Source organism: Artemia franciscana, chromosome 19, assembly GCF_032884065.1.
Source record: "Artemia franciscana chromosome 19, ASM3288406v1, whole genome shotgun sequence".
Lineage (NCBI taxonomy): Eukaryota > Metazoa > Arthropoda > Branchiopoda > Anostraca > Artemiidae > Artemia > Artemia franciscana.
Window position 1 is genome coordinate 5,265,723 of NC_088881.1, and position 20,507 is coordinate 5,286,229.

General features: G+C 36.4%; 1 protein-coding gene across 2 annotated transcripts in view; it reads right to left on the reverse strand.

Moving 5' to 3' along the window:
• Window positions 1-12,928, reverse strand: part of LOC136039192 (dual serine/threonine and tyrosine protein kinase-like) — a 100,242-nt gene extending 87,314 nt beyond the window's left edge. Inside the window, exon 1 of one of the 2 annotated variants that reach the window (XM_065722713.1) lies at window positions 12,678-12,928. In XM_065722713.1, the coding sequence (XP_065578785.1) occupies window positions 12,678-12,804 (127 nt within the window). In that variant the 5' untranslated portion in view covers window positions 12,805-12,928. The remainder of the gene's footprint in view (window positions 1-12,677) is intronic. The other variant, XM_065722714.1, reaches the window with a different exon arrangement.
• Window positions 12,929-20,507: the final 7,579 nt, after the last annotated feature.

The following is a 20,507-nucleotide window of genomic DNA, read 5'->3' on the forward strand; positions in this document are numbered from 1 at the left end:
TATAGCCCTATCATGGGCTATAATAGGGATACCAGATATAATCCTGGGCTATCTACAAAAGTTGGCTGAGTTTTTCTTTTTTTCAAATTAACTTTATGGAAAAAGTTTTGATGAGAAATAAGCACCAAAATAATGCAAAACTTTTTTTTAGGCCTTATAGACAAATACATTAAAGTGATTAGTGCTATGTACAAGGATAACACTGATATAGTTAAGGTAGGAAATGAGGCTAGCAGTGTTTTGTATTAAACCAGGAGTTAAGCAGGGTTGTGTTCTTACCCCCTTTATATGGATCATTTTGATGAACTTTGTCTTGAGGAGCACAGGAAAGGCAATGGGAGAATACAGAATCAAATGGGGAAGAAAAACTTTCCTGAACTTAGATTATGCTGATGATTTAAGCCTCCTAGTTGAAAGTTTCAGCAAAATGAATGAACTTTTTTTGTATGTGCTAGTGGTTAGTGCTGTTTTATTCATTTATTCTTCCAATAGCTTCTAAGCTAAGAGCTTAAAAGCTATTCTTGTAGTAATTAGTGCTAGACAGAAGCACCTCATTGCTGTAATCATGTTAGGAAATGAGGTTAGAAGCTGGTTGTGTATTGAATCAGGAGTTAAGGAGAGTAGCATTCTATCCCAACTTATATGGACCATCTTGATGGACTTTGTCTGCAGAAAATCAAAAATGCTACGGGTGATCACGTAATCAAATAGGGAAGTACAAACCTCTTAGACTTATGGTATGCTGATGATTTGAGTGTCATAGACAAAAATATTAGCAAAATAAATGATTTTTCAGATGTTTTTAGGACTTAGGGCATGGGAATAGACATGAAAATTATTATCAGAAAACTAAGGTGCTTAGCATAGGAATAAGTAATGATGTTGGGTAAGAATAAGATTGATCAAGTGGACAGATTGACTTACTTAGGTAGCATTATTATTAAAGATGGTGAGGGTACAATAGCCAAGACCCAGGGTGTTTTTTTATACATTTGAAAAAAGTTTGGAAGAATAGGAAGATAAGTCTGCAAACCAAGATTAGAACAATGGGCAATGATGACAGTTGTCAAGTATTACACTGAAACGTGGATAACTTGTGGTTCTTTCCTGCTTTGTGGGCTATGTTGAGATAGCCCAGATATGTTGGGAGATATGTGTAGATATGATAGCCTGTGTGTAGATATGTCCAGTGGATGAAGGATGACAGACTGCCAGATATTATCATTTTAGGCTGGCCTTCTACAGCTAAACAAAAAGCAGGTGGTCCCTAAAACGGATGGGAGGAGGTTGTAAGGAAGGATTTAAGGGAAAGTGGAGCTTTTTAGGAGGGTGTAACGAAAGGGGATTAAAAAATATCAGGATGGAGGAGTAGCATATGGAGCAGTATGGAGGAGTAGCATACACAGTTGTGCTGACCTCAGGCAGCTTGGTGTTGCAGTGAGTTGTTTATAGTAATAGTAAAACAACACCTGCAGCATATAACAATTCCATGGAATTAGAATAAAACCTAGATAACATCCACTATAGTACACTTAGATAGAATTTGATATTGGCTACCATGACATGTAGTTGGAGTCAGGGTGCACATATACATGTGTGACCAAGTGAAAAAATATACATGGGGACAAAAACCTCATGAAACCTAGAAATGGTAGTTCTTTAGTACCTTCTATACTGAGGAATGCCCATAGACTAATTCAACTAAAATCTAACATCACACAATGAGATAAAAAATTCTAATAAAAATTATTTTGTAATAGACTGACTTAAGCTGAGTTAAAATTTTCACAAACAAAAACCACTCTCTGCAACCTAGGGATGTGTCCAAACAAATAAAATCAACTACAAAGAAGCAGTGATCACTGGAAGCCATTAAAGAAATTCAAATCATACAGCCTCTGGAGAAGAAGCAAGTTGTACCTTTTCAAGCAACCAGGCAGAATATGTAATTAACAAATCAATTTAAGCAATAGATGACAAGTTTTACAATTAACTATCATGTTACTATCTACTGCATTAACTGTCAATTTTTGGAAATGTGTGATTGTAGAATATCAACTTAATCCTATAGGCCCTTGTTACTAAGGAAAGCTAAAGATAACAGCTTGACAAAACCTTCTCAGTCAAGGTCCTGGATTCATTCTTGAAAGTTTAATTCACCTAACCTCAACTGATATTGATGAAATTAATAAACAGAAAAACGCCTAGGAAATACATAATTTGAACTAAATATTTGGGATAAATTATAACCTAGAGAAAGCTCCTTCAAAATGTGTTAACTACAGTTTTTCCATATATTATAAAGTAAGAATTATTTTCTTTACATGTTTCCTTCTCAATTGCCTTAATTTTAGGCTAATACCACAGCCAATTTGAGATTAGGAACCAGACTGTCCAATTAAACCTATAAAAGACATATTTTGATTGAAATAGGGTCAATAAGCCTGAGTTGTTTAGACACAAGATACTACCCCATATACATTTTTAACAGAGAGTCTTCTAAGCCCTTGATACTAAGGAAAGTTAAAGATAGTAGCTTCACAACACCTTCCCAGTCAGGTTCCTGGATTCATCCTTGAAAGTTTGATTCACCTAACAAAACCACAGTAATTTTCAGACAAGCTAAGTTGTGTTATCTTAGAAAGTGGTTAGGAAAATAAGACTTTGAATAATGAATCAAGGGCCAAAAATATTACACTGGGAAGGTATTACAAAGTTATTATCTTAACTCTCCTATGATTTCTAAGTCTTATTACCCCCATTGCAATTTAAAATTGTACTTTAATTTTCAGTTTTCTTTTTCTTTGATTTCAGTTGTGAAACTGTAGTTCCTGTTGTTGAAGTAGAATTTTAAGCTATATGAATATTTTTTTTTTAATCTAGGAAATGTCTTTGCAGATCTTTGAAACTTCATAAATTTGGAAATTGGGATTGAGCATGGTTGTGAAGCTGAAAATACTTTTCTTTGACTTCATTTGGCTAAACAAAAGACTTATATTCCAAGGTTTCACTTTTATACAAAGTTTTAATAAGCTTGTCAAAGATCAGTACCCTCAAAAGGGAGAAGGGGTGGATATGGGTACTTCTTCCTTGGACAGACTTTAGACTGTAGATCCATCCCCAATTTTTTTTTCTAAACTGACCACATTCCAAGGTAGCATAAAGCAGCTCATTTAGAATTTTGTCAAAGACATTTCCAAAATGTGACTTAAATACACCTTTACCAGAGTGAATAGGAAAAAAGAGATAAGCCTGGTCACTATGAAAAGTATGTTCAAGCTCGGAACAGACTACGAAAATTAACTAAACAACTGTACCAAAATTTTGAGCTTGGACTTGCCAATGAATGCAAGAGTAACCCAAAAAAGTTTTGGAATTACGTCTCTAGTAAAGACCACGCTAGGTGCTGTGTTAAACGCCTCACTACTGATGATGGAGGAGAAGTGACTGACACCCAGAAACTAGCAAACTTACTAAACAACCAGTTTGGTTCTGTCTTCACAACAGAACCAGATAGTGAGCATCCACCCCCTCCTAAATATCTCATACCGTCTCCCATGAGTACGGTTGTTATCACTGTACCTATGGTGGAAAAGAGGCTAAAAAACCTTGATGCCAACAAATCGGCCGGCCCCGACGGAATCCACCTGAGGTTGCTCAAAGAAACAGCCACCGAGATTTTCCCTGCTTTGTGCCATCTATTTCAGTTTTCTCTTGATTGCAGAGTTGTTCCCTCACAATGGAAGACTGCTTATGTTACACCCATATTCAAAAAGGGTGACTGGTCTAAAGCTGAAAACTACAGACCTATAAGCCTTACATCTGCTGTCACTAAGGTTTTAGAGAGAATTGTCAATGACACACTTCTCAAGCACCTAGTTTCCAACAGCATTATCTTGGACAACCAACATGGTTTTCTCCCCGGGAAGTCAGTCGAAACCAACCTACTTGAAACTTAAGAGCTAATTACTCAGCTTCTTGACAGAGGATTTCCTGTCAACCTAATTCTACTAGACATTGCCAAAGCTTTTGACCAAGTCCCCCATAGTTGTTTGCACTCCAAACTTACAGCCGTGGGCATTGATAAGAAACTAGTCAACTGGCTAATGGACTTCCTTGGTGGCAGAACGCAAAAGGTTTGGCTCTTTACCACGGACGGAGAAAAGATCTATTCAACACCTTGCCAAGTTCTGAGTGGCGTCCCTCAAGGAACTGTCCTTGGACCGACCTTATTCCTCATCTATATCAATGACCTGGTAGCTGAAACAAAAAACCATTTGACTCTTTACGCTGACGACTCCAAGCTATTTGGTACTGCAGAAAACATTAGCCTACAAGCCAATTTCAACCAAATTCAAGCATGGGCAGATAAATGGCTTCTGTCCTTCAACATCTCAAAGTGCATCACTCTTCATTTCAGCCGTGGTAATCCGCAGCACCAGTACACTATGTACAATGGCAAAACGTCATCAACAGTCTTGATTCCTACTTTTAGTAGTGGTAGAGACCTGGGAGTCCTGTTGGATAACAGCTGAAAATTCCACAAGCACACTGCTAAAGCAGTTTCAAAGGCAAATGCAAATTTGGGACTCCTGAAAAGAACCGTCAGTAGTCAATTCTCCAAAGTTTTTCTGAAATTATATAAAGCTCTGGTCAGGCCAATCCTAGATTTTGGAACATGCCTTGCTGGTCCTTTTTACAAGAGTGACATCCAGCTTGTTGAGGGTGTCCAGAGGAGAGCCACCAAATGCATCGATGGTTTATGCAGTCAGCCCTACTGCAGAAGATTACAATCTGTTAACCTCCCAACACTCGTTTTTCAGCGTAGGCGTAACAACATGCTGCTCACCTACAGGTACCTCCAGCAAGCAGATCAGAAGCTGTTCACTTTCTCTCCCCACCAAAAGCAAACATGAGGACTTTTCAAAAAGCTGTTCAAATCCAGTGTTAACACCAAAGTCCAACTAGATTTTTTCAGCCAGCGAGTGGTGAACAATTGGAACCAACTAAGCCAAGAAACAGTCTCAGCAACCTCACCCAAGGAATTCAAAAAGAGGCTCGACAAGGAATGGGAGGCCAAACCATGGAGATTCCAGTGGGAAAATCCCTGCCAGCCCTCACTACCATAACAGTTGTGGAAGACAATAGAGTTGGCTTGGAGGATGATGTGGCTTGTCATACCCAACCATCTCACACCTCTGTCTGAAGTTGCTGTTGTGTGGTGGTGCCAACTCTAAATCGCTGGAGAATGGTCCTTGAACCATACCTACCATGTGATCACCATTACCAAGTGGGCTTAAATTACACCTCTCCAGCACTCTCTAGTCCCTATGGTTTGTCGCTTGACCTTAGCACAGCAACCAGATCTATCACCATCATCAACTACAGAGCATCACAGTTCTCACAACAAATTTGCTCTGAAGTGCAAATTAAGGTAATTAAGATAATATACATAAATAAGCTACTTCAAAATGCCTTCTTGTAACCTACTTTAAGTCTAGGCTCTTGTTCTAAGGTAAGACCCCTAGTACTTCTCCAGTGCCCAATCTTGGCCAGATATTATAATTAATTTTCCCTATACATTGACAATAGGCTCCTAATCTTGACAGCAGGCTGTATATTTCCTAGGGTAAAAGACCAATTTTTGGGAAAGACCCCTTTTCTTTGGCATTCTGGAAAAATAGAAATAGGTTTCAGTACCACCCCTATTTTACTACAGCATCATGCAATGGGAGGGTAATAACAATAGCCCTACCTTCTTTGTGAAATTTTCACCAAAAATTTGTCAGCATGAATTTAAAATGTGGTCTCACTTTTAACAGGCAATTAAAAAGAAAAAATTATACTAGTGATTATAGTGATGTTAGAGAATATTAGTGATTTTTAGAATAAATATCATGCAATAATCATGAATCGCGCTTGTCTACTACTCAACCTCTTCCTAAACAACACAAAGTTATTGATTACAGGCGTATCTCTGAAAGACTTGCTGACTTTGATTGGGATACCATATTCACTTCAGATATCAAAGAATCTTGGCAGAAATTCAAAGCTGTATTGCTGGTTTTTGAAAAGGCTCACACTAGAACATTTTGGAGGAGACAGGCAAAAACACTACCCTTCATGACTTGTCTAACTAGCAAACTACTGAATAGGAAGAATCAAGCCTGGAAACACTTTAAGAAAAAAGAAAACAGATGCAAACTATCAGAAGTATCAAAAGGCACAGAATGAGGCCACCAATTCCATCAAACAACTGAAGAAGAGACATGAAGAAAGGTTAGCTGAAAATATAAAAAATAATCCCAAGCTGTTTTGGCAGTATGCTTCTGTTAAATGTCAAAATAGGCACTCTGTCCCTGATTTGACTCATCATGGTCAGACAGTTTCAGACCCAGCTATAAAAAGCCAAGATCCTAAATAACCAATTTGCATCAGCTTTTACATCAGAAACTGCTAGTAAGCTCCCAGCTCCCCCCTCATATATTGTTACTCAACCAATGCCACCTCTATGCCACCAATGCTCTCCTGAGCTGACTGAGGAGACTGTTATGAAACAGCTAGCTTTGTTGGATGTAAATAAATCTGCAGGGCCAGATGGCCTCCACCCCCATCTCTTGTATGAGTGCAGAACAGAAATAGTATACCCACTCTCAAAACTCATTAGACTATCTCTTGATAGCTCAAAGCTTCCTGCTGAGTGGAAAGTGGCATATATTACCCCCATTCACAAAAAGGGATGGAAAGATTCTGTGGAAAATTACTGGCCTATTAGTATTACCTCTGTTGTTGTTAAGCTTCTTGAACGTATTGTCAACAAAGCAGTTATTGAGCATCTTGATTGGAATCATCTTCTTAACAGCTCTCAACATGGTTTCTGATGCAACAGATCAGTTGACACTAATCTGCTTGAGTCATATGACTATATTACAAAACTACTGGAGTTGGGAATCCCTGTTGACATGATCCTCCTTGATTTTTCAAAAGCATTTGACAAAGTTTGTCATAGGAGACTTGAGCTTAAGCTACAATCTATTGGTTTGGAGGAAACATTCTTAAATGGATTCTTGATTTCTTGAGGAATCGTGTTCAGCATGTAAGACTGTTTGATGAAGATGGCAATCCTATTCTATCCTCCTCTCAGAATGTTATAAGTGGGGTTCCACAGGGTAGTGTTCTTGGCCCCACCATGTTCAATATTTTCATAAATGATGCTCCTCTAGCGCTTAAAAGCAGGATGACGTTATATGCTGATGATTCCAAGGTAATTGGTCCAGCTAGCACTCTTGAAGATACTTCCCAACTTCAAAATGACCTTGATCTCCTTAGCGTGTGGGTGAAATCTTGGCTACTCACTTTCAATGTGTCAAAATGTCATGCTTTACACTTTGGGCACAAGAATATCAATACAACTTACTCTCTTTACGGTCAGCTCCTTTCTCCAGTGTTGGAAGAACGTGACCTAGGAGTAATTGTTGACAATGATCTTAAATTTAGCACTCATGCTAAGAAGGCAGCAGCATCAGCTAGCTCATCAGTAGGGCTCATAAAAAGAACAATTTCCTCCCGTTCTCCTAAAATTCTGAGCCTTTTGTATAAGGGACTTGTTCAGCTGAGGCTTGAGACAGGCATGGTCCTTGCGTCCCCCTTTTTTAAAAAAGATGCTAAAATTCTTGAAGATGTCCAGAGAAGAGCTACTAAGATGGTGAGTAAACTGCATGAGCTCCCTTACCCTACAAGGCTATGCAAGCTGAAACTCCCAACACTGGTTTACAGAAGAAGACAGGGTGATGCCATTCTGGTTCATAAACTTATTAATTCAAAGGCAGTTCCTGGTCTTCTTCCTCTGGCATCTCAGGGTTCTTGTACAAGGGGACATAACTTGAAGTTATCCAGGCATTTCTCCTCAAAGCACCCATTTTCTTACCAACTGTGTTGCCAACCTCTGGAACAAATTACTGCAAGATACCATTGCCGCCCAAACCACAGACAGCTTTAAGAACCATCTTGACAACAAATGGTCAAAACAAGAATGGAAGTATAACTGGGAAGCACTCAAATCAGAAACATCAAACCACTAGTCAAGTGTATGTATTCAACTATGTGTCATGTGTTATCAACTCTGGAGTTTCTACAAGGAAAAATCCTTATATTGCTCCAAGCTGCAATTTAAGGTAATAAAAGTTATATTTTTAGAATCAGAAGAAAATCAGCTTTATGTTAATATATGAATAAAACTGAAATACTGAAAGGATATATATGTCAAAATAAGATAATTGTTCCAAAAAGAGGTCCTTGTAGGTAAGTCAATAAACTAATAATTTCAAATAGCCTATTTGATCTTATGGTTTATAGTATGGTTTAATAATAACCATACTGATACATAGCTTAGATTTTTAGCTATTCATTGATATATATAATTCTTTTCAATTTCTCTTTGGTAACAAGGCGTGTGGTTTTAGTTTTACATAATATTTCTAAATTACATACTGTTTTTTTACCCTATAGGCTACATAGATGGCAACCTTCTAATCTTGGACATTATTTACCTGGGGTTAGATAGTTGTGATTGGCTGATGGTAAGGACTTGGCCAGTCAAGACTGGCTGACTATAATCTTGGAACATGTCTAGTTTTTCTACATTTGAATTTAGACAAAATACCTCTACACTTATTTATATATATTCATTCTGTTTCAAAACATTTGTCTTAGATCAAATCTATCCAAGGGTATGTGGTTTGTTTTCTAATTTTGGTTGTCAAGGTCTGTGGTTTGGTTGTTCTAACCTTAAGAGCCTATCAAGCTCTTAAAATGCTGATCAGACAGTATTTTCTAAGATGAGACTTGAGTTTTAAATGTATGGCCAAGATTAAGCTCTATTGTTCTCTATCAGCATAACTAAAATTGCAGATATTGTCCTAAGTTAAACTATTAAAGCTAATTAGATAATATTTCAGAAAACTTTGACACATTTAATGATGAAACAATCCACTTTCTAGGTAGTATGATTGAGATTTTACAATGATTTATCTAATAACAAATATATTAAATGGCTGACTATTGGGTATCTTACACAATTCTATCATTGATACTTTTATTTGACAAACAACTTTCCTAGATATCAAAAAGCCCCTCATCAAGAAATTTATTTAGCCTATAAAATAGTTAGGTTAGGAATAGTTAGTTAGGGAAAACTAGACCTACGTTGCCTGGGCAACGTGAAGTGTTGCGGCAACCTTTGTTCGGCTTTGCCGATTAAAGTGTTGCGAGAGCAACACTTTGGTTTTGTTTCTTTGCTATCGGTTAAATGCTGAAGTTGTCAAAATTATCAAAGCTTTCAAAACAGCATATTCAAAGAAGAACACAATCAGTAATCACATGATCAAATTCTTTCGCGTTGAAAAAACAACAGCAAAAGAATATTGGAAAAAGGGACTAAATTGAGTTTTCAGCCAGTTGAACTTTATCCTTTTCAATCGTAGACATCGTGACGGATGGAAACTTGGAACATTATCTTATATAATCTAGTTGGTATTATAAAGCTATCCGTAACTTTTCAGGATCAAATACCATAGATGTTCACCAATTTGCACAAATTTGTAGCCCCTCATGAACCTCCTCTAGCAACCCATTCTTGCTTACAAGTCCCTCTTCCATGAGAGACAAAGAATAACACAATCAGTAATCAGATGATCAAAGGCTATTCCTCAGGGTTGAAAAAAAAAAAAAATATTGGAAGAAGGGACTAAATTGACTTTGCAGCCAGTTGAACTTTATCCTTTGCACACCATAGGCTCTGGCTCGAGGACAAGCAAAAACCATCCTTTTTGGCCCCAGGCAAGAGTCGTATGGAGCTTTCCAAAATATAATGTCATATTCATCAATCCGGCCCGAGGTCCACACTAACAGCCGATTATTACTTACTAGGCCCCTAAATGTCACTTTGCAGCCGGTTGAACTTTATCCTTTTCAATTGTAGACATTGTGATGGATGGAAACTTGGAACATTATCTTATGTAATCTAGTTGGTATTATAAAGCTATCTGTAACTTTTCAGGATCAAAATACCATCAGGGACCCATAAATTTCCTGTAATGACTCGCCATCCAGGATTGCTTATTATTGGATGGTGAGTCATTACAGGAAATTTATGGGTCCCTGATTCCATAGATGTGTACCAATTTGCACAAATTTGTAGCCCCTCGTGAGCCTCCTCTAGCAACCGATTCTTACTTACAAGTCCCTCTCCCATGATATACATCCAAGTTCACTGGAAACAAATAATGGGTACACCAACTAGCAAAAGTTCCAAACCCCTTGTCACTGAAGTCATTGTAGCCTAACAGCCGATTATTACTTACAACTCCCCTACATGTCTTACAATCGGGAACCAAGTTGTTCTTACCATCAATTACACCAGAAACAGATAATAGGTACACCAATCAGCAAAAGTTGCAAACCCCTCATTGCCAAAGATGATTATAAGCTAATAATCGACTGTTGCTTGGAAGTCCCCTACATATCTCACAATTGGTATCGTCCTATTTTTGGTTCAAGTGTGTACCTTACCACTGAAGTTGTCAACCCCTTGAAACTTTCAAACTGGTGTATGTCATGAAGGAATTTTTGTTGAGCTCATCAAGGTCTATCGATTGTCATTGAAAAAAAGATTCTATCTGTCTTAGTTCAAAAGTTGACTTTTTTGCTGGAGGCCAACTTTCTAACACCACCACTTAAAAAGGAGCAAAGGATAAGCTCTAATTTCTTTAGCAATGAGAGAACTTTTAAAGTTTAAGAGGTATATCTGATACCATTTCTCTATTGCAATCCCAAGTAGAAAAAAAAGAATGGTAAAGTCAGCTGAAATCACGAACAGAAATGGCTAGAAACAATAGATGGCAGCACTTTCAGACCTGTGGGAAAATTACACTTTTTTGTTTCTGTAAATTTTTATATTTATCACTCAAAGAAGATATATTGGCTGTGGGACTGGGGAACTACCGCATATATTTAACACTTATAGATTTTAGTCCATCTTCAATTTGAAACTGGTGCCTGCCTGCTTGCCTGCTAGAATGGAGCTTTCCACTTGAAAGCAGAAACGTGGTTTGATGAAACAAAAGCTTGGCTGCACAACTTCAGATACTCCTCTCTGACATAGGCTATATAACTCCACTTCACTTTGCACACCATAGGCTCTGGCTCGAGGACAAGCAAAAACCATCCTTTTTGGCCCCAGGCAAGAGTTCTATGGAGCTTTCCAAAATGGAATGTCATATTCATCAATCCGGCCTGAGGTCCACACTTTCTGTAAAAACCGCACAGGTTAGACCCTTACCAGTTTCCAGGAATAACCTGAGATCGGCAGCATAGGAAAAAAAAAAAAAAAAAAACGGGACAAAACCAAAGTGTTGCTCTTGCAACACAATGAAACTTCAAGGATGGGTCTGCAGGCTAAAGTATGTCCTGGGAAGGTATTTTGAAGTACCTACCTCTATTCCTTGCCCCTATAGAGAACCTGAAATATGCCTATATGACAGATCTATAACAATTGAAATTTTGACAGAACAACATTTTACCTTAATTTTCACTTACCATTCTTTTTCTTTTAATTTTCTTTTTCTTTGACTTTAGTTCTGAAAAATTCTTGGGTAGAATTCTAGTTAATTGACTTCTTGCTATCTCAGAAAGGGTTTAGGTTAGGAAAATGAAACTTTCAGGGACAAATCTACAGACTAAAGTATGTCCAGGAAGGTATTTTAAAGCAACTACCTCCACTCTTCCTCCCTCTAGAGGGCCTGACATTTGATGACCTTTAAAAATAAGTGTGTTATAAAAGTGAAACCTTGCAATATAGATCTTCTGCTTAATTGAAGTATATCAAAATTGTTTTCAGCTTCATAATTTTGTTCAATTCCATTTTATAAGGTTTTAAAGATATGCAAATAGCCTATATTTAATAAATTATGAAAAAAAAATATTGATATGGCTCAAAATTCTAGGCTACTCAAATAACAAGAATTGCATTTTAAGAACTAAAGGCAGAGAAAAAGCAACTGGTAACTGAAAATTAAGGTAAAATGTTGTTTTGTCAAAATTTCAATAGGTATAGACCCATCATTTAGGCAAATTTCAGGGCCCTCTAGAGAGAGAAGGAGTGGAGGTGTGTACTTTAAAATACCTTCCTGGAACATAGTTTAGCCTGTAGACCCATCCCTGAAAGTTTCATTTTCCTAACCTAAACCCTTTCCAAGATAGCAAGAAGTCAATTAGCTAGAATTTTACCAATTATTGTTATCAGAGTAGAATTTTAAGCCATATCAATGTTTTTTTCAAAACTTAGGAAATGTATCTCCATATCTTTAAGACCCTATAAATTGGTATTGAGCAGCTGTGAAGCTGAAAACAATTTTATTGCAGCCTACTTCATTTAAGCACAAGATCTATTTTGCAAGGTTTCACTTTTATACTACAGATTTTCTGTAGATCTCTAGAGGGAGAAGGAGTGGAGGTAAGTACTTCAAAATACCTTCCTGGGACATAATTTAGCATGTATACCCATCTCTTAAAGTTTCATGTTCCTAACCTAGCCCCTTTCCAAGATTGCAAAAAGTAACTAAAGTACAATTTTACCCTTTACAAAGCTTAATTTAATGGACAGTGGTGTCTTACCCTACCTTTGTGAAAGAACTTTTCTTTGGTGATTTCCTCCAAATGATTCAAGGTATCTTTAAGGATCCTTCGTAAGTATCTACAATTTTTAGAATATTTTAAAACTTCATTTGCAAGGTGAGGTACTCCCATTGATGTTTTAAATCTTATCTTCTCTAGTAATCAATGGTATCATATAAGTTTTCAAATTTATTCCTGATTCTTCAAAAGCAAATATTGCTGAATTCTCATCGATTTCTTCGAAAAGTTACGACATTATGCATCATATATTTTGCCATCTGAGAAACTTTTGTTTGGTTCATTAACCCTTCCCTGGGTTTTAAACGGGCGTTTTTACGCGATCCGTCAATTTTCCCGCTTTTTGCTGCAAGTAGATGCGTCACATGGGTCCAACGGCTGCGTTTAAATAGTTAAATGCAACCGTTAAAAAACACATGCGGCATTTTGAATTTAAAACCTATTGTTGAGTCAAATGGATCTTTCTCCAGTTCCAAAAACCTTTGATTTTTCTTACTGAGAAATTAATTATATTTGTTAGAAGTCGTCCCTTAATTTACGACAAAAAAATGAGGGCCACTGTAAAATATATTTAGTCTTGAAGGCCCGCAAAGATATTTCAAGAGAAATGAACATAGGAGGTAAAAACTGAATTATTACTTTGCTAAGGGTAATAGCCTACAGGCTCCACTTTTAATTATTAGAATTCTAACACATTCCTATACAGTTCCCATTCTGAATACAACCCTTTTAGCAAGATTTTCATGGTGGGGCCCAAGCTAAAGTATGGGTAAAATTCTAGTTTAGCTACTTTTTGAAATTTTAGAAAGAGGTTTGGTTAGGGAAATTAAACTTTCAGTAATTAATCCAGGGCCAACAAAAAATCTGAGAAGCTATTGCCAAGCTTCTAGATTGACCTTATTCTGCTTTCCAAATCTTAAAAAAAACTTGCCTAATTGACAGATCTATATTTTCCTTTATTTTCATTCATTAATGTTTTATTATCTTGCTTCAGTTCTGAAAGTGCAATTTCTGTAATTTGAGTAGAATCTTAGGCAAAATCAATGTTTTTTTTTTATAAATTTAGGAAATGTCAATTTAGGAATGTCACTTTTATAATGCAAAGATTTTAAAAGGTTATTAACAGTCACTGGCCTCTAGAGGTAGAAGTAGTGGAGGGAGGTGCTTAAAAATACCTTCTCAGGACATATTTTAGTCTATAGACCCGTCCCAGAAAGTTTTATTTTTCCTAACCTAACCCCTTCCCAAAATAGCAAGAAGTGATCAATTAGAATTTTACCTCTTTGTTTATAAAACTAAAACCTTACAAAACGAATTTTAAGGAAATTTCTGAGGCATGAAACTTTTCTAGATTCTGATTTATAAGGATTCAAAGAATTTTGAAAACTAATTTTAGTTTAAAAAAAATCACTGTGAGGCTTAATATTCTACTACAATTGTTACAAAGTGTTTTTAAGAAGAGAGTCAAAGAAAAGGAAATTAAGTCTAAAATTAAAAGGAAAAATAGTTATTTCCTGTGATTAAAACAGTCCTTTTTGTTTTTCCTCTATTCCTTATAAGTATTGAAACATTTGAGGTAGGACCTTAGAAAAATACCTTTTAAGGCTTGAATCTATTCACAAAATTTTTATTTTCCCAACTAAACCATCTACCATGAGGCCAAATCTCTTAGACTTAATTTTTACATAGATAATTTGTACAGAAAGCTATTGTATTCCCTTTCATATTTATACGTGGTCTAATTTTTATTATTATTGTATTTAGTTTGTGCTGTCCTTATGTAATATATTTTTTTTAAATATTTTTTACCTTGATTTTTTTTTCAAAGGATTTTAAACATTTACATCTCTACAAAAAACCTTAAGTTGATATATGAAAATATATAATTTGGGAAATATATTTGCAAATTAGGCAGGTTGGGAGTAAATTTTTTGTTTTTTCATATTTTGACTTACAAATAAAGTGAACATACTATTTGATGCCTTTTTGTATGTTCTTTACAAATATAATATTTGCTTATATTGCTAATTTAAATTTAAGCACTTTTTGACCTTACCTAACCTAACGAATTTTGGCAGTGAAAAACATACATTATTTTGTCAAAAATGAACAAAAACACATACTTTAATTGAAAATTTGGCTTCAAAGAAGAAGAAAACAGTATAATATTGTAAAATTTATAAATCCAACTTAATTGTGGAAAATCAGTGCTTGTGGATTATATAACATTTAAAAAAAATGGATTTATTGCGGAAAATCAGTGCTTGTGGATTATATAACATTTAGAAAATGGATTAAGAACGAAACAGTAAGTTTGAGACCAATGTTTTAAGCTTTTTTCATACCCAAAAACTAGAAATATTTTGGTCATTTTCAAGAGCTCAAAAAGCGCTTAAATTTGAACTTGCAATTGAAGCACTTATTATGTTTGTAAAGAATATAAAAAAGGCATCAAGGGGTATGTTCACTTTATTTATAAGGTTTATTTATCACTTTATTAACAACAAAAAATTTACCAATTATTAGTATAGATTTTCATGATTTTCTCCTGGGTATGTAGGCTAAATGGAAGGTCACTTACACTTTCAAAGAAAGTTCCTATTGAAAAGGAAAGAGCCCAAAAGTGAGATTGAATTTGTCATAGCTTGGAGGTTTTCCCATTCAGTCTGTTTAAAGAAAAGAGATTCATAATTGAAGCTTTGATCATTTCAATCTTAAGGGTGAAATATATTTGTGACACTTCATTAATGGTTGTAAAGGGATACTTGTTGTTATTTGTCTTGTTTGTTTTCTACATGATTGTTTTTTTAATCTTTAAATTGATATACATTTCTTACAAGTTAATTAGTCACACCACAGTTCATTTGCAAGTTTTGACCTACTTTGTAACCCCTGGTCTCAAACTTGCATATAAATTTATTGAAGCTAGGAAACATAGAACTCCTGTCTGATTAAAGAAAATGAATAGACATAAGCAGGTTTTAATACACTAAATTTCTAAGGCCATGGCAATTAAAACAAAGCAATGAAGATTAACTTTAAAATACTTGACAATACATAAATATAACAGTCACAAAGAAAAACCATTCACGCAATTTCACTTTTGTGCTCAGTTGCCAACCTGAGCAATTGTCCTAAATTTTTAAACTTTGCAAAACATTCACCAGCCATTGAAAGGGAAGGACCACCTTACTGGCATCTTTTCCTTTGTACTTATATTTAATGGGTTTAAAAGAAAGCTTCTATGGCTAAGTCAGAAGCCCAGTAAAGGACCAGGTGGTCCTTTAGCCAGAAAGTGCAATAGGAAGCTAGGGACCAGTCATCCTATGCTTTTGCATGCCCTTTCTGCTTACTGACCCTAGATTTCTCTAAGTAACCTTTCAAGGTTGAGCCAGTTCTGGCTGAACTTACAGAGTCACATCACTGACCTTTGTCCCAAACCAAGTAAACTGGTCATGCCAGGAATTAAACCTGTGCCCTTTGGACAAAGTATTCTCAACCTAGAGTGCCAGCCACTTAGGAAGGAACACAAATGTGACCAGAAAACAAAAATTATTTGAAAAAAGAAAATATTGGAAAAAAAAAACTCAAGTCATAGTTCCTATAATTTTTCACTGCTGTCCTATAAACAATATGTATTTTATTTAGACAAAATAATTTTGAGACAGGTATCAACAAAACTCCATGGGAATTGTATTTACTCAAGATATAATCAGCACTATGAATGCTTAGTTTTGTGATACTCTAGTCTTGAAATAATAAAAAAAGAAAAATTATATGTTCTATTTGTTTTCCACCAGCTCACTTGAGCAAAACCATTTGTGACAGCAATATACCCATGGTTGGCTTAGAATCTCCCTAAAATGCTTTAAACAGAAAGAATTTCAAAAACAATTATACTGATCAGCAAGAAGAATATTAAAATAACTCTAAACTTGGCACTTTTTTAAGACAAAATTTTAGCACAGCAAATGCAAAACTTTAATGGTGACCTATGTCTTCTCAAAAAAAAAAACATCAAAATATGTCAGATGTATTTTGATATAAGATGCCCCAAAGACTTTTATTTAAATCTATGAAATGAAAGGCCGGGCCTTCTTTACATTTCATACAACGTATAAAAAGAAAAACAATTCAAATTTTTTCACAAAAGAAGAAGCTTGATTTAAAAAAGAAACAAAAATTCATGGAGAATAAATAATATCTGCCAAATATTTAACCTACAATGAGGTGGCATAAAAGATTATTTCTAAATTTAGAAAACCCAGTGTTATAACAAGAACAGTATGGCAAATCAACAGGAATTGTCTTTTCAGAACTAAAGCCAGAGAAAAAGAAACTGATAACCAACGGCAGCCCCCAAACTGCCTCTCCTAATTCCTGTACGAGGAGTACAGGAATTATTAAATTACATCCACCATGGATTGTAGAAAAACGTACAGAAATAATATGAAAAAAACTTCGTTTTCTTAAAGAGTTAAAGAGGCTGCGTCCCAAAGTCGAACCTTCAAACGTACAGGAATTAGGAGAGGCAGAAGGGGGGCTGCCGCCCCCCAAACCTCCCGCTTTTAAAGACTCTTTTGGACAGGTTTTTTGTTGTGGGGGGCTGCCGTCCCCCTAACCCCCCGCTCTTGGCTTCGGAAAGGCCCTCTTTTAATTAACAAAAAATTGAAATGAATGAATAATGGAATAACTTCGAAAAATGTTAAACACAAGAGGACAGGAGAACCATTGCGCCGAAACTAGTAATTAGTAACAATGAAGTCCCCCCACAACAAAAAACCTGTACAAAAGAGTCGTTAAAAGCGGGGGGTTTGGGGGGCGGCAGCCCCCTTCTGCCTCTCCTAATTCCTGTACGTTTTAAGGTTCGACTTTGGGACGCAGCCTCTTTAACTCTTTAAGAAAACGAAGTTTTTTTCATATTATATAATATAGGCATTGACCTAGTCATTCTAATTTTTTTCAACTAAAAATTATAGATTGGTTTATAAACTAGACCTGTTTGATTTGGTAATATTTGAATAACTCACCAATGTGACAGCCGCTTTCCTCAGAACCAACGTTTTTAACAACATAAAAATTTTCTTCTGATTCCTAATTAAGCTTAGCCAATGCAAGATGGGCCTAGGATACCAAAAACCCTTTAAATCCTAAGGAATATGCATAAGATTACTTAAAGGTCACTGAAAAGCTAAGATTATTTCCACTATTAATAGTTTCCTTGTCTTTTCTTTAGACTAAACAATTTCACATTTCTACAGTGTTTCCACTTTCTTTTTTGAAAAATCCCGAATCAGAGACGAAAAATCCCTAAAAATCCCCTTTTGGTTAAACAATAATCCTTTGAAAAATCCCTCTCATGCTAATCACGACAGTTAGCTACTGGTTTCCTGATCCACGAAGTCCATCAGTGTGCTTCTGTCTGAGCACCCGATTGTTTTAAATAAAAATCTCTCCGAACGAACTGAAAAGCACGGGAAGATGCAAACACTATAATTTTAAAAAAAAAAAACTTCAATACTAAGTCCCAAAATTTGCATTCTCCTATCTAGAGCATGGATACTAACGAATGCAGAATTCAACCTCTCGTTCAAGAGTCAAAGAACAGAACATTATTTTTGTTTGTTAAACGTACAATACAAAAATATTTGCCACATTCGCCCGAAAGGTGAAAGCACAGGATGAAAATAGACAAACGATCGAACATGACCTTCAAATGTGCATGCTCTTACACATCGCAGTCAAAGTAAATATCATGTTTATATTTTGTTTTTATTAATCAAATATATCACAAATTAGGTAATGGTTTCAGTTTGATTCAGGACAATTAAAAACGCTCTAATTAAAGACACTAGCACTGGGACCTGGCTGGGATACGAGTTCAGCTGCCTCTTTTGAGGTAGCGCTTGCCTTTACAGCTTTCAGTCGTTTTTGCATCTCGGTATCCAACTTCATGGATATGGCACTAGTGCCAGCTCTTTTCATTCCGTATTTACACTGCAACAGACCCGCTGTTGTCGACTGTCCCAAACGGTTGCGGTGATCTGTTTTAATATTTTTCAAATCACTGAAAAGCCTCTCGACCATAACGCTGCTGAATGGAAGGGTCAAGAACCACTGTATCACCTGTTTAAGATGGGCAAGGCGCAAGTCCCCAGCACCATTCTTCAGGTTCAATATGTATCCCCAGTACTCCTTTGCTGACGAAATGCCAAGACTCAGATTTTCTGGAAGATCAACCATGGCCTGGCGTCTCCACTTTGCGTCGATTGTCGCTTTGTCCCACCCCGGCATGCTAAATTTGTCGAGATATGGAGACAGAGTTCGCACACTCACCTCTCTTGCAACTTTCGGGTCCAACACTTTTGTAAACTCAAAAATAGGGTCTTCGAATTTGAACCTTGCCTTGATTTGTGCTATGGCTTCGACGTAAAAATCACGGGCAGCCCTGTATACCAAGTCCAGCTCTGTTTGCTTGACACATCGGTCACATGACAACAAAGCCATGCTGTTATGAGCTTCCATCCCCAGGTACACTTGACGAAGTGGTAGGTATTGAGGTTCATTCTTTTCGTCCAGTTCTAGAATGTTGGAAAAGGTCCTTATGTATGATAAGTTCATGAAGCTACTAGCAAAGGTTCTTACCAGCTCTTCTGCCTCCTGTCTAATGCGATAGAACAACCCATCCTCGGTCTGGAATAGACAGTTGAATTCATTAAAGAGGCCGAGTGCGAAGGACACAAACTCGAGTAACGTCTTCATCAGTGGGTTCTGTAGGGTTTCCAAGACCTTATCATGGCCATGGGTTGGGTCTTCAAAAACCACGTTCGTGAAATATAGCTTCAAGGCATTCCACTGCTGAAGGAGTCTTTTGAAACAACCTTCAAGAGAAAGCCACCTAGTTTGCCCTGGTGACAGGATCTTGTGTGGTTTGAGATTGCAGTAGTCCTGAAATTCTTTTAGGGCTCTCCCTCGCTTAGCACTCATGCTAAAATGTGAGTAGACCGTTCTACAGAGGTCTTCCAAGCTTTTTGGGAGTTTTTTACACGCATATGAGGCGCATATGCGTGCTGTATAACCTGTCTGCTGTATAACCTGACCCTGGTACTGTATAGCTTGAGACATAGGTACAACTTGTGGAATAAATGTTGTGTACATGGGGGCCTGCCCCTGCTCATTATTTGGACCTACTGCATTTGGCCCCATCATCACTCCAGGAGAGTGATGTGGATCCCAATTTACCTGCATCTCAGGTAAAACACACCACTATACCCAAAAAATTAACAAAAATATCAAACCCTCAATTCAAAAATAATATATCTTACTTTTACTTTCCTTTTGTTTCTTCTTATTCAAATAGCCAATTCCAATTGCCGCTATTGAATTTTGAAACAGTTGCCAAGCAATTTTGAAAAAGTTGGCGCGTAGCTCACTATATCGCTCATACTGACAAAAAACAAAATCCTTACAGGGAAAGATAAAAAATTCTGGAAGCTGCACGAAACACCAACAAAAATCCTTGAATACACCATCAAAACTGAAAATCGTGAATATCTCTATTTTAATAGGGAAAATCCCTTAATGTCTCAATTATCCCTGAAAAATCCCGTATCCCTTTTTAGAGAAAGTAATCCCGCGGAAGGCCTAGAAATCCCTCAGAAAGGGATAAATCCCTCAAAGTGGAAACACTGCATTTCTAATTTTTTTTTCCAATGAAACGTTCGATTGGCAATTCTTGGTCGACTTCTTACTAAATAAAATGGCAGCAGAGAAAAAAGTCAACTTTTAAGTTAACTTTTGCGAGTCAAATCAAACGC